The following is a 12,413-nucleotide window of genomic DNA, read 5'->3' as shown; positions in this document are numbered from 1 at the left end:
AGGGCAGTTGGGAAGCATCAGGTCCGTCTGTCCATCTCCCCGGGGCGGGCTTCCCCCCGAGGCCGGCCGGTGGTCACAGGGCGCCGCCGGTCCCCTGGGAGGCAAGGTGGGCGGTAGGCAGCGGGCTCAGGGCATTTTGGCGTGGCCGACGCCGTTCCTGCAGGCCTTGGGCAGGCGCCGGCCCTGGGTGTAGGCGCGGTACCAGAAGTGCAGGAACAGGAGGAGGAAGATGACGCCGTAGCTCAGGATGATGTACACGAAGATGGGGAACTGGTACTCGCAGTCCGGCATGAAGAAGAACTGGCCGATGTGGACGGTCACCACCACGAACTGCACCTGAGCGACAGGGGCCCCCGGGAGCCCCCCCAAACCCGTGAGCTCGCAGGGCAGTGCCCGACTGGGGGGGGCCGGACTGAGCGCCGCACTGGGCAGGCACCTGCCTCGTTCACAATGCTGGACTGGAAGCTGCACTGAGCACCCGCTGGGTGTGGAGCACTGCGAGCCCGCTGTGCGCACAGCGCTGCACTGGGCATCTGCCGTCTGCGGTGTGCCGCACTGGGAGCCGCACTGGACGCTCTCTGTGAGTGTTGAGCTGCTCTGCTGCCTGCTGTGTGCAGAGCGGTGGATTGGGCCCTGCACTGGGAGTCTGCTGTGTGAACAACGCTCGATAATAATAATGATGGTATTGTTAAGCGCTTACCGTGTGCCAAGCACTGTTATAAGTGCTTGATAGACTGGGCCTTTTACTGGTGCTTGGTGGCGTGCAGCCCTTGACTGGGCACTGCTCTGGGCACCGGCTGTGTATGCAGAGAGCTGGATTGGCTGCCGCACAGGGCACCTGCTCTATGTATAGCACCGGACTGGGCGCTAGATTGGACACCTGGTTTATGCGGAGCGCCAGGCACTGGGGAACACCCAGTAAGAGGAAGACCTGGGCCCTGCCCGGGAGCGGGGGGTAGGGCCCCCGAGCCTGAGTTGCGCGATCTAGAAACACCTAGAAGCAGTACTAGCCCCCATCCCTCCCTCACCAACCCCCTCATCTCCCGCCCACAGCCTAGGGATGCCAGGAGAGGGCAGGGACTCCAGGACAACCAGTCTGCTTCCGATCGACCGATGGCTCCAAATGCAACACGAATGGGTCACTTCGTTCCATACCCAGCCCTGTCCTCCTCTGTCCAAGGGGCGTGCGGACCCCAGGCTCTTCCCTCGGGAGAAGGGGAAGCGGCAACAAACACCCAGCAGCGCTCTAGGATAACTGACTGGATACTGACTGGACTGGATAACTGAGTGGACTGGATAACTGACCATTGAGCAGGTCCCGAGGTGGGTGGGCGTCCACTCCACGGGGGCTGGGGGTAGCTCCACGGCTGGGAGAGGCAGGCTCTCCAGCCCCTGCCGCAGATCTGGGCCCACACCTACTGGAGTTTCCCACAAGGGCTGGAAAAACCACCAAACAGAGACCCAGCACAGTGCTCTGCACACGGTAGGTGCCCCATAAATACAGAGAAACGAATGTACACGTTGTGCTTGGAATTAGGGTGGCTTTCCTGCCTGGGACTCAAGGGACCCTGGGGTGGAAGGGAGTGGGGGGCTTCGGGGTTTCCTCTCCATCCAAACCGCTACCACATTAGCACAAGAAGCAGCGTGGCTCAGTGGAAAGAGCACGGGCTTTGGAGTCAGAGGTCATGGGTTCAAATGCCGGCTCTGCCAATCGTCAGCTGTGTGACTTTGGGCAAGTCACTTCACTTCACTGGGCTTCAATTCCCTCATCTGTAAAATGGGGATTAAGACTGTGAGCCCCCCGTGGAACAACCTGATCACTTTGTAACCTCCCCAGTGCTTAGAACAGTGCTTTGCACATAGTAAGTGCTTAATAAATGCCATCATTATTATTATTACAATCACTCATCCTATCCCGACCGGATTACTGCGTCAGCCTCCTTTCTGACCTCCCAACCTCCTGCCTCTCCCCACTTCAGTCCATCCTTCACTCCGCTGCCAAGATTATCTTTCTTCAGAAATGCTCTGGGCATGTCACCGCCCTCCTCAAAAATCTCCAGTGGTTGCCTATCAACCTCTGTATCACAAAAATTCCACACCATTGGCTTTAAAGCTGTCCATCTCCTTGCCTCCTCCTGCCTCGCCTCCCTTCTCACCTCCATCCCAGCCCACATACACTCCGCTCCTCTGGTGCCGCTAACCTCCTCACTGTGCCTCCTTCTCGCCTGTCTTACCGCTGACCCCTGGCCCACGTCCTATCTCTGGCCTGGAATGCCCTCCCTCCTCAAATCCCACAAACAATCACTCTTCCTGCCCTTCATTCATTCATTTAATTGTATTTATTGAGCGCTTACTGTGTGCAGATAGAAACAGTTCCTACCCAACAATGAGCTCACAGTCTAGAGGTGGGAGACAGACAACAAAACAAGTAGACAGGTGTCAATACCATCAAAATAGGTAAATAGAATTATATATACACATCATCAATAAAATAAATAGAGTAATAACTATGTACAAATATACACAAGTGCTGTGGGAAGGGGAAGGGCAGAGCGAGGGAGTGGAGGCAGTGGGGAGGGGAGGAAGAGCAGAGGAAAAAAGGGAGGGCTCAGTCTGGGAAGGCCTCCTGAAGGAGGTGAGCTCTCAGTAGGGCTTTGAAGGGATGAAGGAAGCTAGTTTGGCGGATGTGCGGAGGGAGGGCATTCCAGACCAGAGGTAGGACGTGGGCAAGGGGTCAACGGCGGGACAGGCGAGAATGAGGCACAGGGAGGAGGTTAATGGCAGAGGAGTGGAGTGGGCGGGCTGGGCTAGAGAAGGAGAGAAGGGAGGTGAAGTAGGAAGGGGCAAGGTGATGGAGAGCTTTGAAGCCAACAGTGAAGAGTTTTTGCTTCATGTGAAGGTTGATAGGTAACCACTGGAGATTTTTGAGGAGGGGAGTGACATGCCCAGAGCGTTTCTGTAGAAAGATAATTCAGGTAGCAGAATGAAGTATAGACTGAAGCGGGGAGAGACAGGAGGATGGGAGATCAGAAAGGAGGCTGATGCAGTAATCCAGTCGGGATAGGATGAGAGATTGAACCAACAAGGTGACGGTTTGGATGGAGAGGAAAGGGCGGCTCTTGGCGATGTTGTGAACATGAGAATGGCAGGTTTTGGTGATGGATTGGATGTGTCGGGTGAATGAGAGAGCGAGGTCAAAGATGACACCAAGGTTGCGGGCTTACGAGACAGGAAGGATGGTAGTGCCGTCCAAAGTGACAGTTAAGTCAGGGAGAGGACAGGGTTTGGGAGGGAAGATAAGGAGCTCAGTCTTGGACATGTTGGATTTTAGGAGGCGGGCGGACATCCAGGTGGAGATGTCTTGGAGGCAGGAGGAGATACGAGCCTGGAGGGAGGGAGAACGGGCAGGGGAGGAGATGTAGATTTGGGTGTCATCTGTGTAGAGATGATAGTTGAAGACATGGGAGTGAATGAGTTCACCAAGGGAGTGAGTATAGATGGAGAACAGAAGGGGACCAAGAACTGACCCTTGAAGAACGCTTACAGTAAGGGGACGGGAGGGGGAGGAGGAGCCCGCGAAGGAGACTGAGAATGTACGGCCAGAGAGATAACAGGAGAACCGGGAGAGGACAGAGTCCAGGAAGCCAAGGTTGGATAACGTGTTGAGGAGAAGGGGATGGTCCACAGTGTCAAAGGCAGCTGAGAGGTCGAGGAGGATTAGGATAGAGTAGGAGCCACTGGATTTGGAAATCCAAAGGATTTGGATTTGGAAAGGAGGAGGCCATTGGTGACCTTTGAGAGGGCAGTTTCGGTGGAGTGTAGGGGAAGGAAGCCAGATTGGAGGGGGTCTAGGAGAGAGAAGGCACCCCTCCTCCAAGAGGCCTTCCCAGATTAAGCCCCCTTTCCTCAGCTCCCACTCCCTTCTGCTTCTCAACTTGCTCCCTTTGCTCTTCCCCCTCCCTGCCCCACAGCACTTGTGTATATATGTACATATCTATAATTCTGTTTCTTTATATTGTTGCCTTTTACTTGTACTGATGTCACCAAAGCCTGCCGTTCTCACCTTCCCAACTTCGCCAAGATCCGCCCTTTCCTCTTCATCCAAACCACTACCACGTTAGTACAATCACTCATCCTATCCCGACTGGATTACTGCATCTCCTTTCTGATCTCCCAACCTCTCGCCTCTCCCCACTTCAATCTATATTTCACTCTGCTGCCCCGATTATCTTTCTACAGAAAAGCTCTGGGCATGTCAGCGTGGCTTAGTGGAAAGAGCCCGGGCTTGGGAGTCCGAGGACATGGGTTCTAATCCCAGATCGGCCACTTGTCTGCTGTGTGACTTTGGGCAAGCTACTTCTCTGGGCCTCAATTCCCTCATCTGGAAAATGGGGATGAAGATTGGGAGCTGCACGTGGGACACCTTGATTACCTTGTATCTACCCCAGCGCTTAGAACAGTGCTTTTCATAGGAAGTGCTTAACAAATAGCATCATTATAATTATGTCGAACCACCCCCCGGCAAAAAAAAATCTCCGGTGGTTGCCTATCAACCTCCATATCAAGCAAAAACTCTTCACTATTGGCTTCGAAGCTCTCCATCACCTCGCCGCCTCTCACCTCATTTCCCTTCTCTCCTTCTCCATCCCAGCCCACACACTCCGCTCCTCTGGTGCCGCTAACCTTCTCACTGTGCCTCGATCTCTCCTGTCCCGCCGTCGACCCCTGGCCCATGTCCTACCTCTGGCCTGGAACATCCTCCCTCCTCAAATCTGCCAATCACGCCTCCCCCTTTAAAGCCCTGTTGAAGGCACACCCACTGCAAGAGGCCTTCCCAGACTAAGCCCCCCTTTTCCTCAGCTCCCCCTCCCCTCCCCATCGCTCCATCCCCCTCCCTGCCCCACAGCACTTGTGTATATAGGTACATATCTATAATTCTATTTATTTATATTAATGCCAGTTTACTTGTTTTGATGTGCATATATCTATAATTCCATTTTTTTATATTGATGCTATTGATGCCTGTTGACTTGTTTTGATGTCTGCCCCCCACCCCCTTCTAGACTTTAAGCCCGCTGTGGGCAGGGATTATCTCTCTTTACTGCTGAATTATACTTTCCAAGTGCTTAGTACAGTGCTCTGCACACAGTAAGTGCTAATAAATAGGATTGAATGAATGAATGATTGAATGAATGTCCATCTCCTCCCCGCTATACTGTGAGTCCGTTTTGGGCAGGGACTGTCTCTCCTTATTGCTCGCTTGTATTTTCCAAGCGCTTAGCCCAGTGCTCTGCACACAGTAAGCGCTCAGTAAATAGGATCGAATTAGTGAATGAATGAATGGGGGTGGTGGCCGCTCACCAGCTGGAGGGAGGTCAGATGCTTCTTCCACCAAAGGATGCTGTGAAAGGTGGGCCCCAGCGCGCTCAGGCCGTAGTAGGAGTACATGACAACGTGCACCGCCGAGTTCAACAGGGCGTGGAATGTCCCCAAGCCGCCTATGGGAGCAGACTCCGTGTGCGACAGGGACACACACACACACATGCATACACACACACACACCCCTGGAGGGGGGGCGTCTACAGAGGGGGCAGCCCGTAGGAGCGTCCAGACTGGTCCAGGGCTATGAGGGGGAGTGCAGTAGGGGGCAGAGGGAGGAAGGGGGGAGGCTGAAGTGATGAAAACTGCCCTTCTCCATCCCACTCCCACGACAAACCTCCCACTGACACTGGCCCCATCCTTATATCCACTGGTTCAAGAGGAGGCTGGACAGGCAGAGATGGGTGGAGGGGAGGCTGGAGAGTGGAGGTCAGTGAAGTGGAGGCCAGAGAGGTGGAGATGGGGAGAAGGGAGGCTGGGGAGGCGGAGATGAGTAGAGGGGGTGCCCAGGCCATTTCCCAATTTTCCCTTCCCCAGGTCAAGCAGCGGCCGGGGGCGGCTCCGCAGATATGACTTGAGGCCTCCCCGCCCGCTGGCCTCTCACCGCCGCCAGTCTCCCGCCTGCCGGGGGCATTCCGCTACCTGGAGCGAACTTGACTCCGAACCACCAGGTCCAGGGCATGATGGTGTGGTGGAACACGTGCAGGAACGTCACTTGGCTGGTTTTCTTCCGCAGGACGAAAAAGATCTGAAAAAAGAGTGGAAGGAAATCCGCCTCATGGCCGAGGGGGAGCGGGAGCCAGAGGGAGGACGAGGGCAAACCCCTCCCCTGCAGCCCCAGGGGGTCGACCCCTGGCCGGGGACCCGTGGGGGTCCGTGGTCACCACGGGGCTGAGGAACGCGGAGCCGAGGGCACTCGGCAGTGCCCGGACTGTGCTTGGGAGAAGGTCGTTGTGGGGTGGGGCGGGGTCACCACCTATCTGACCTTCTCCAAAACGCCCTCCGCCTCGCTTCCTCTCCTCCCTCCAACAGCCTAGCGAGGACGGAGGCCTGGGGACACAAGGGGTCGTGGACTTGGTTGGCATCTTAGAGGGGGTGGTGGTCCCCTCTGGCGACTTGGGGCTCTGGGCAGGGAGAGGGGTTGTGGCACCCACTGGCAGCTCGGAGTTCTGGGCAGGGGAAGGTCATGGTCCCCACTGGCAGCCCGGGAGTCGTGATGGAGGGGGGTAGTGGTCCCCCCTGGCAGTTCTGGGGTTGACATGTCCCACCACACTGGCTGTGCAGGGCCTGCGTCTCCTTCTCCCAGGAGACTTGGAGAATGTCCGGTGAGCACTACTGCCACTCGGCCCCTCCCACGCTCCCCGGACACGCTCGGACCACTCCCCGCCCCTGTCCCGACCGCACTGACCGTGTCCAGGAGCTCGATGAACTTGGAGAAGTAGTAGAGCCAGCAGGTCCAGGCCATCTGCGGGGATGGCAGGGGCGCAGGCTCTCAGGGTGGGAGGGGACAGTGGGGATGGCGGGGACGGGGCAGTGGGGAGGGGGCAGGACAGTAGGGTGGGGACAGTGGGTGGGGACAGAGGAGCCAGGACAGGCGGGAGCCGCCAGACCAAAGCCTCTAGACCTCAGCTCCCCCTTCCTTCTCAGGGCCCACTAAAGCGCCCACCCCTTCCAGCAGGCCTTCCCAGATTCTCCCCCAACGGCTCAGCTGGACGAAGGCATCAATCACCTGTAGCCCTCAAGGGCTTACAGTTAAGCCCCCATCCTTGGCACGCTCGTCTATGGGGATCTTCAGTTGTCCTGGCCGTTGTTTATTTTGCTTACTCTGTTTGTAAAGTCTTTTAGGTTTATCTCCCCCAGCAGAGTGGCAGCTCTTGTGGGCAGGGAAAGTGCCTGTATTTTGTATTTCCCAAACACACGGTACAGTGCCCAGGGCCCAGTGGACCCTCAGTTGCCTGCTCCCGGCGGCCACTCGGCACAGACCTATTAATGTCTGTCTCCCCCTCTAGACTGTAAGCTCATTGTGGGTAGGGAATGTGTCTGTTTATTGTTATATTGTACTCTCCCAAGAGCTTAGTACAGTGTTCTAAACGCAGTAAGGGCTCAGTAAATATAATTGAATGAATGCGGTGCCCTGCTCCCAGTGCAATGAATCCAGTAGGCACGCAGTAGATGGCGGAGCATTCAGGAAGCATTCTGTAGAGCACCATGTACAGGGGAGAGGCTCAGGGAGGTGTCATGGCCTAGTAGAAGCAGCGTGGCTCAGTGGAAAGAGCCCGGGCTTTGGAGTCAGAGGTCAGGGGTTCAAATCCCAGCTCTGCCAATTGTTAGCTGTGTGACTTTGGGCAAGTCACTTCACTTCTCTGTGCCTCAGTTCCCTCATCTGTAAAATGGGGATTTAGACTGTGAGCCCCCTGTGGGACAACCTGATCACCTTGTAACCTCCCCAGTGCTTAGAGCAGTGCTTTGCACATAGTAAGCGCTTAATAAATGCCATCATTATTATTTATTATTAGTAGTAGGGTCTCAGGACACGCCTCCTCCTGTAATTCCTGCTGCTGGTCTTCTCTCACTGTGGATCCATCCCTTTGGCCTCTGTCGTGTGACTCAGTGATAGCTTTGTTTCTCCAGACATTTTTGGGGAGCGAGCCCCACATCCCGGCTTAGCTCCAGCCCCTCCCTCCACCCCAGCCGGGCTCACTGGGCTGTGGGGCTGCGGCGTGGCCTAGTGGAAAGAGCCTGGAGGCCTGGGAATCAGAGGACCTGGGTTCTAATGCCGGTTCTGCCACCTGCTTGCTGGGTGATCTTGGGCAAATCACTTCGCTTCTTTGTGCCTCGGTTACATCGTCTGTAAAATGAGGGTTAAAACCGGGAGCCCCCTGTGAAAGTGGGACTGTTTCCAATGTGATTATCATGTATCTAGCTCGGCACTTAGTACAGTGTGTGGCATAGGATAAGCAATTAACAGATACCATAAAAAAGTCACCACAGTTTCCTCAATTTTGTAAAATGTGGATTAAATGCCCGGTCTCCTTCCTACTTAGACTGTGAGCCCCATGTGGGACAGGGACTGTATCTGATCTCATTAGCTCACACCTACCCCAGTGCTTAGAACAGTGTTTGACGCATAGTAAATGGTTAACAAAGGGTGGGGGGGGGGGAGAGCACGAGGGGGCCGGGGAATGGGGTCCTGAGGGGTCGTGCAGGTTCGGCGAAGGCACTCACTCTTAAGGCCGCAGGGGAGGTGGAGTAGTCGACCAGGTCACACCGGAAAGAATAGCCCGTGCCCCAGCCGGACATGACAAACTGCAGCGGGAGGACAGAGGGAGAAGGTCTGGGGTTGGATGTACCCCTGGGAATGCAGGAAAAGGCACGCGCACACGCGTACACACACAAACACGTGTCCACCCACACCATTCAAGCCCACCCATGTAAACGCACATGCAAAATATGCATAACTGAACCTGCCTGAAATGCTATACATGCAGCCATGCATGGGCCCACAGGAACACATGCTTAAATGCTAACCTGCATTCATTCATTCAATCGGATTTATTGAGCGCTTACTGTGTGCAGAGCGCTGTACCAAGCGCTTGGGAAGTACAAATCGGCAACGTATAGAGACGGTCCCTACCCAACAACAGGCTGGCAGTCCAGAATGCATGCATTAGCACACGTGTGGACACACGCACACACCGCGACACGTGCACGATTCCCTGCCCGCTGTAGCAGAGGATTCCAGGTAGAACCTCCCAGGCGTCAGCCCCCACCTCCTCGGCCCTCCCCCTGCCCCCGAGACCCCGGCTGGGACCGAACCACTTGCGGACGGACCCCCGGGCCCGGCGGCGAAGCCCCGGGCGGCCGCGCTGGCGATTCCTTGTTGGCAGAAATCCCGGGGTCTGGACTAGCCTGGCGTCTGCCGGGTCGGTGACCCTGACGTCTGGCCCGGGGTCAGCTGCAAAGAGCGCAAGAGTCCAAGTGAGGAGAAATATCATTTCGCCAGAAGCCTGCGAAATGGGCCACAGAGCCGGGTCCGCTGGTCTGGAAGCCCGCTGAGGGCAGGGACTGTGCTGTGTAGTTTCTATGTGCCCCCAAGGGGCCAGCTCAGCTCTCTGCACAGTGAATGCCCATCAAAGGGTTCTGCAAAGCGGGCATTCAGCATAGCGCTCTGCATACAACTGGTGCCCAGCACCCAGTGGATGCCCAGGACAGTGCTCTGCGTGCCCAAGGTGCCCAGCACAGCACTCTGCCCGCAGCAGGTGCCCAGCCCGACACTGAATAAGTAGGTAGGTGTCCAGCATAGTTCTCTGCCCACATCAGGCAGAGAACTTTTTAGACTGTGAGCCCACTGCTGGGTAGGGACTGTCTCTATATGTTACCAACTTGTACTTCCCAAGCACTTAGTACAGTGCTCTGCACACAGTAAGCGCTCAATAAATACGACTGATGATCAGGCACCCAGCATAGAACTCTGCACACACCATTAGGCGCTCAGCAAATTCCATCGGCTTAGTGATCCATTAGCTTGGTCTTTCATACAGCAGGGCTGCTTCTGGTGGAGGGGCTCATGGGCCAGGTCAAAGATTGCCCCGGCAATCGATGCTTACTGTGTACAGGGCACCGTACTAAGCGCCTGGGAGAGTCCAATATAACAGTAGAAGAGGCACCCGCCCAGTATCCAGCGAGCGCCCGGTCGCTTAGCTGAGGGACTCCCATTCTGGATGAGGTGGCCGACGCGGTGAAGGAGCGGTGCCGGAAGAACACTAGCGGGCCGGGTTGGCTAGGGTCGTCCCCCTGTTGCCCACGGACCTCAGGGCTATGGGGTAGACCCAACTGCTGCCAGGCCTGCCAGGGGACAGCAGACTCCTACCCCAAGGTCTTCCCTGCACACAGCAAGCACTTAAGAGCAGCAGCATGACCGAGTGGACAGAGCATGGGCTGAGGAGGATCTGGGTTCTAATCCTGCCTCCGCCACTTGTCTGCTGTGTGACCTTGGGCAAGTCATTTCACTTCTCTGGGCTTCAGTTACCTCATCCGTAAAATAGGAATTAAGACTGTGAGCCCCATGTGGGACAGGAACTGTGTCCAACCTATTTTAGCTAGTATTCACCCCAGCACTTAGAACAGTGCCAGGCACATAGTAAGTGCTTAACAAATACCATCATTATCATTATTACTATTAGCGCCTGTACCTTGTCTGGTGCTCGGTACGCTGCCCAGCGCACAGGAAGTACTTAGCCCCTGTACCTTGCCCGATGCTAAGTACACTGCCTGGCACGCAGGAAGCGGTCAGTCCCTGTACCTTGCCCGGTGCTCAGGACATCAGATGGCACGCAAGAAGGCGGCGCCTCGGCGTCCACGGCCTGCGACGCGCTCACCTCATAGCACATGTACAGGGAGTAGGCCACCATGAGGAAGTTGTAGGCCACCATCGGTTTCTTCAGGTCAAATGGCTTTCGGTTTTCCATGAGCTTCGGCCCCAGCAAGGTGACGAAGTAGATGTAGGCCGTCAGGATGGCCGCCTGAGGCAGTGGGGACGACATGAGGGGCCACTCCCCGACCCGCGGGTCTGAAAGGACAAGGATACGGTGGGCATAGTGTGAGCACACAGGCGCAGCCAGCAGGGGAGATGGGGGTGGGAAACACGGAATGGAACGGGATATGGATTCTGGGGGCAGAGGCTGGGGGAGGGTGCAGGGAGCGACGGGAGCAGTAGGGAAGCAGCACGGCACGCAGCGTGGCTTAGCGGCTAGAGCACGGTTCTGGGAGTCAGGAGGTCATGGGTTCTAATTCCGGCTCCACCACCTCTGCTGTGTGACCTGGGGCAAGTCACTTCACTTCTCTGGGCCTCAGTTGTCTCATCTGTAAACTGGGGGTTAAGACTGGGAGCCCCATGTGGGACAGGAACTGTGCGAACCCCACATGGGACAACCTGATTACCTTGTATCTACCCCAGAGATTAGAACAGGGCTTGGCACATAGTAAGCACTTAACAAATACCATCGTCATTAAAATTAATAATAATAATAATAATCATAATGGCATTTGTCAAGTGCTTACTATGTGTGAAGCTCTGTTCTAAGCGCTGGTGGGGGGATACAAGGTTATCAGGTTGTCCCACGTGGGGCTCACAGTCTTAATCCCCATTTTACAGATGAGGTAACTGAGGCCCGGAGAAGTTACGTGACTTATCCAAAGTCACACAGCTGACAAGAGGCAGAGCCGGAACTAGAACCCATGAACTCTGGCTCCCAAGCCCATGCTCTTTCCACTGAGCCACGCTGCTTCTCACTATTATTATTATTATTATTATTAGGGGAGGGTGCAGGGAGCGGTGGAGTGGGCAGGGGTGTGGACAGCGGCAGGCAGGGGGAGGGGAGGAGATGTGGGCCTCGTTTCTGGGTCCAAGAACTCGTCCATCACCGGCATTTTTGATCCAGTCCCCGTAGAGTCGAGCAACGCTCAACGTGAGATTGCTGAAGGCCATTTTCCTCGGAGTCCCGGGGTCCTTGAGTCCTTGGTTCTCAGGGTCTCAGGTCCTCAGTCTTGGGGTCTCGGGCTCCTTGGGTCCTCGAGGTCTTCGGAGTCCTCAGTTCTTGGGGTCTTTGGGGCCTGGGGATTTTTGGGTCCTTGGTGTCCCGTGGTCTTTGGGTCCTTAGGATCTGGGGTCCACAAGATCCTGGGTCCTCGGGGTCCTTGGGGGTCTCAGGTCCTTGGGGTCATCGAGCTCCAGACTCCGCCCTGGAGGTGACAGGGATGCATCCATGCAGACCCAACACGGGTCTCCTGGATGCTGACCCTGGATGCTGACCCCTGGCATTGACCCCCGGTTGTTGACCCACAGAAACTAAACCCCTGAGTGCTGACCCCCAGACCGTGCCTTCGAACAATATCGACCATCTCCTTCTCCTGGAAACATTATCCGACCTCAACTTCACTAACTCTGTCCTCTCCAGGTTCTCCTCTTATCTCTCTGGCCGCTCATTCTCAGTCTCTTTTGTGGGGTCCTCCTCTTCCTATCACCCCGTAACTTA

General features: G+C 55.8%; 1 protein-coding gene across 1 annotated transcript; it reads right to left on the bottom strand.

The window, feature by feature from the left end:
- Nucleotides 1–12,098, bottom strand: ELOVL7 (ELOVL fatty acid elongase 7). The gene is made up of 7 exons (XM_038765823.1): nt 11,803–12,098; nt 10,758–10,948; nt 8,605–8,685; nt 6,788–6,844; nt 6,022–6,127; nt 5,362–5,498; nt 1–336 (listed from the first exon to the last, which is right to left on the bottom strand). Exons 1-7 carry the CDS (start codon nt 11,864–11,866, stop codon nt 127–129), a joined length of 846 nt encoding a protein of 281 aa, XP_038621751.1. The 5' UTR covers nt 11,867–12,098; the 3' UTR covers nt 1–126.
- Nucleotides 12,099–12,413: the final 315 nt, after the last annotated feature.

This window comes from Tachyglossus aculeatus, chromosome 23, assembly GCF_015852505.1.
Source record: "Tachyglossus aculeatus isolate mTacAcu1 chromosome 23, mTacAcu1.pri, whole genome shotgun sequence".
Taxonomy (NCBI): Eukaryota; Metazoa; Chordata; class Mammalia; order Monotremata; family Tachyglossidae; genus Tachyglossus; species Tachyglossus aculeatus.
The sequence above is the reverse complement of the archived record's forward strand: the minus strand, read 5'-3'. Positions and strand labels throughout refer to the sequence as shown.

Excerpts from the sequence above, each read along its gene's own strand:
- ELOVL7 (XM_038765823.1), bottom strand. The coding sequence starts at position 11,866 with ATGGCCTTCAGCAATCTCACGTTGAGCGTTGCTCGACTCTACGGGGAC. Across the intron at positions 10,949-11,802 it reads GGACTGGATCAAAAATGCCG|ACCCGCGGGTCGGGGAGTGG; the intron begins GTGATGGACGAG and ends TTGTCCTTTCAG. Across the intron at positions 6,845-8,604 it reads CCTCCCCTGCGGCCTTAAGA|ATGGCCTGGACCTGCTGGCT; the intron begins GTGAGTGCCTTC and ends CCATCCCCGCAG.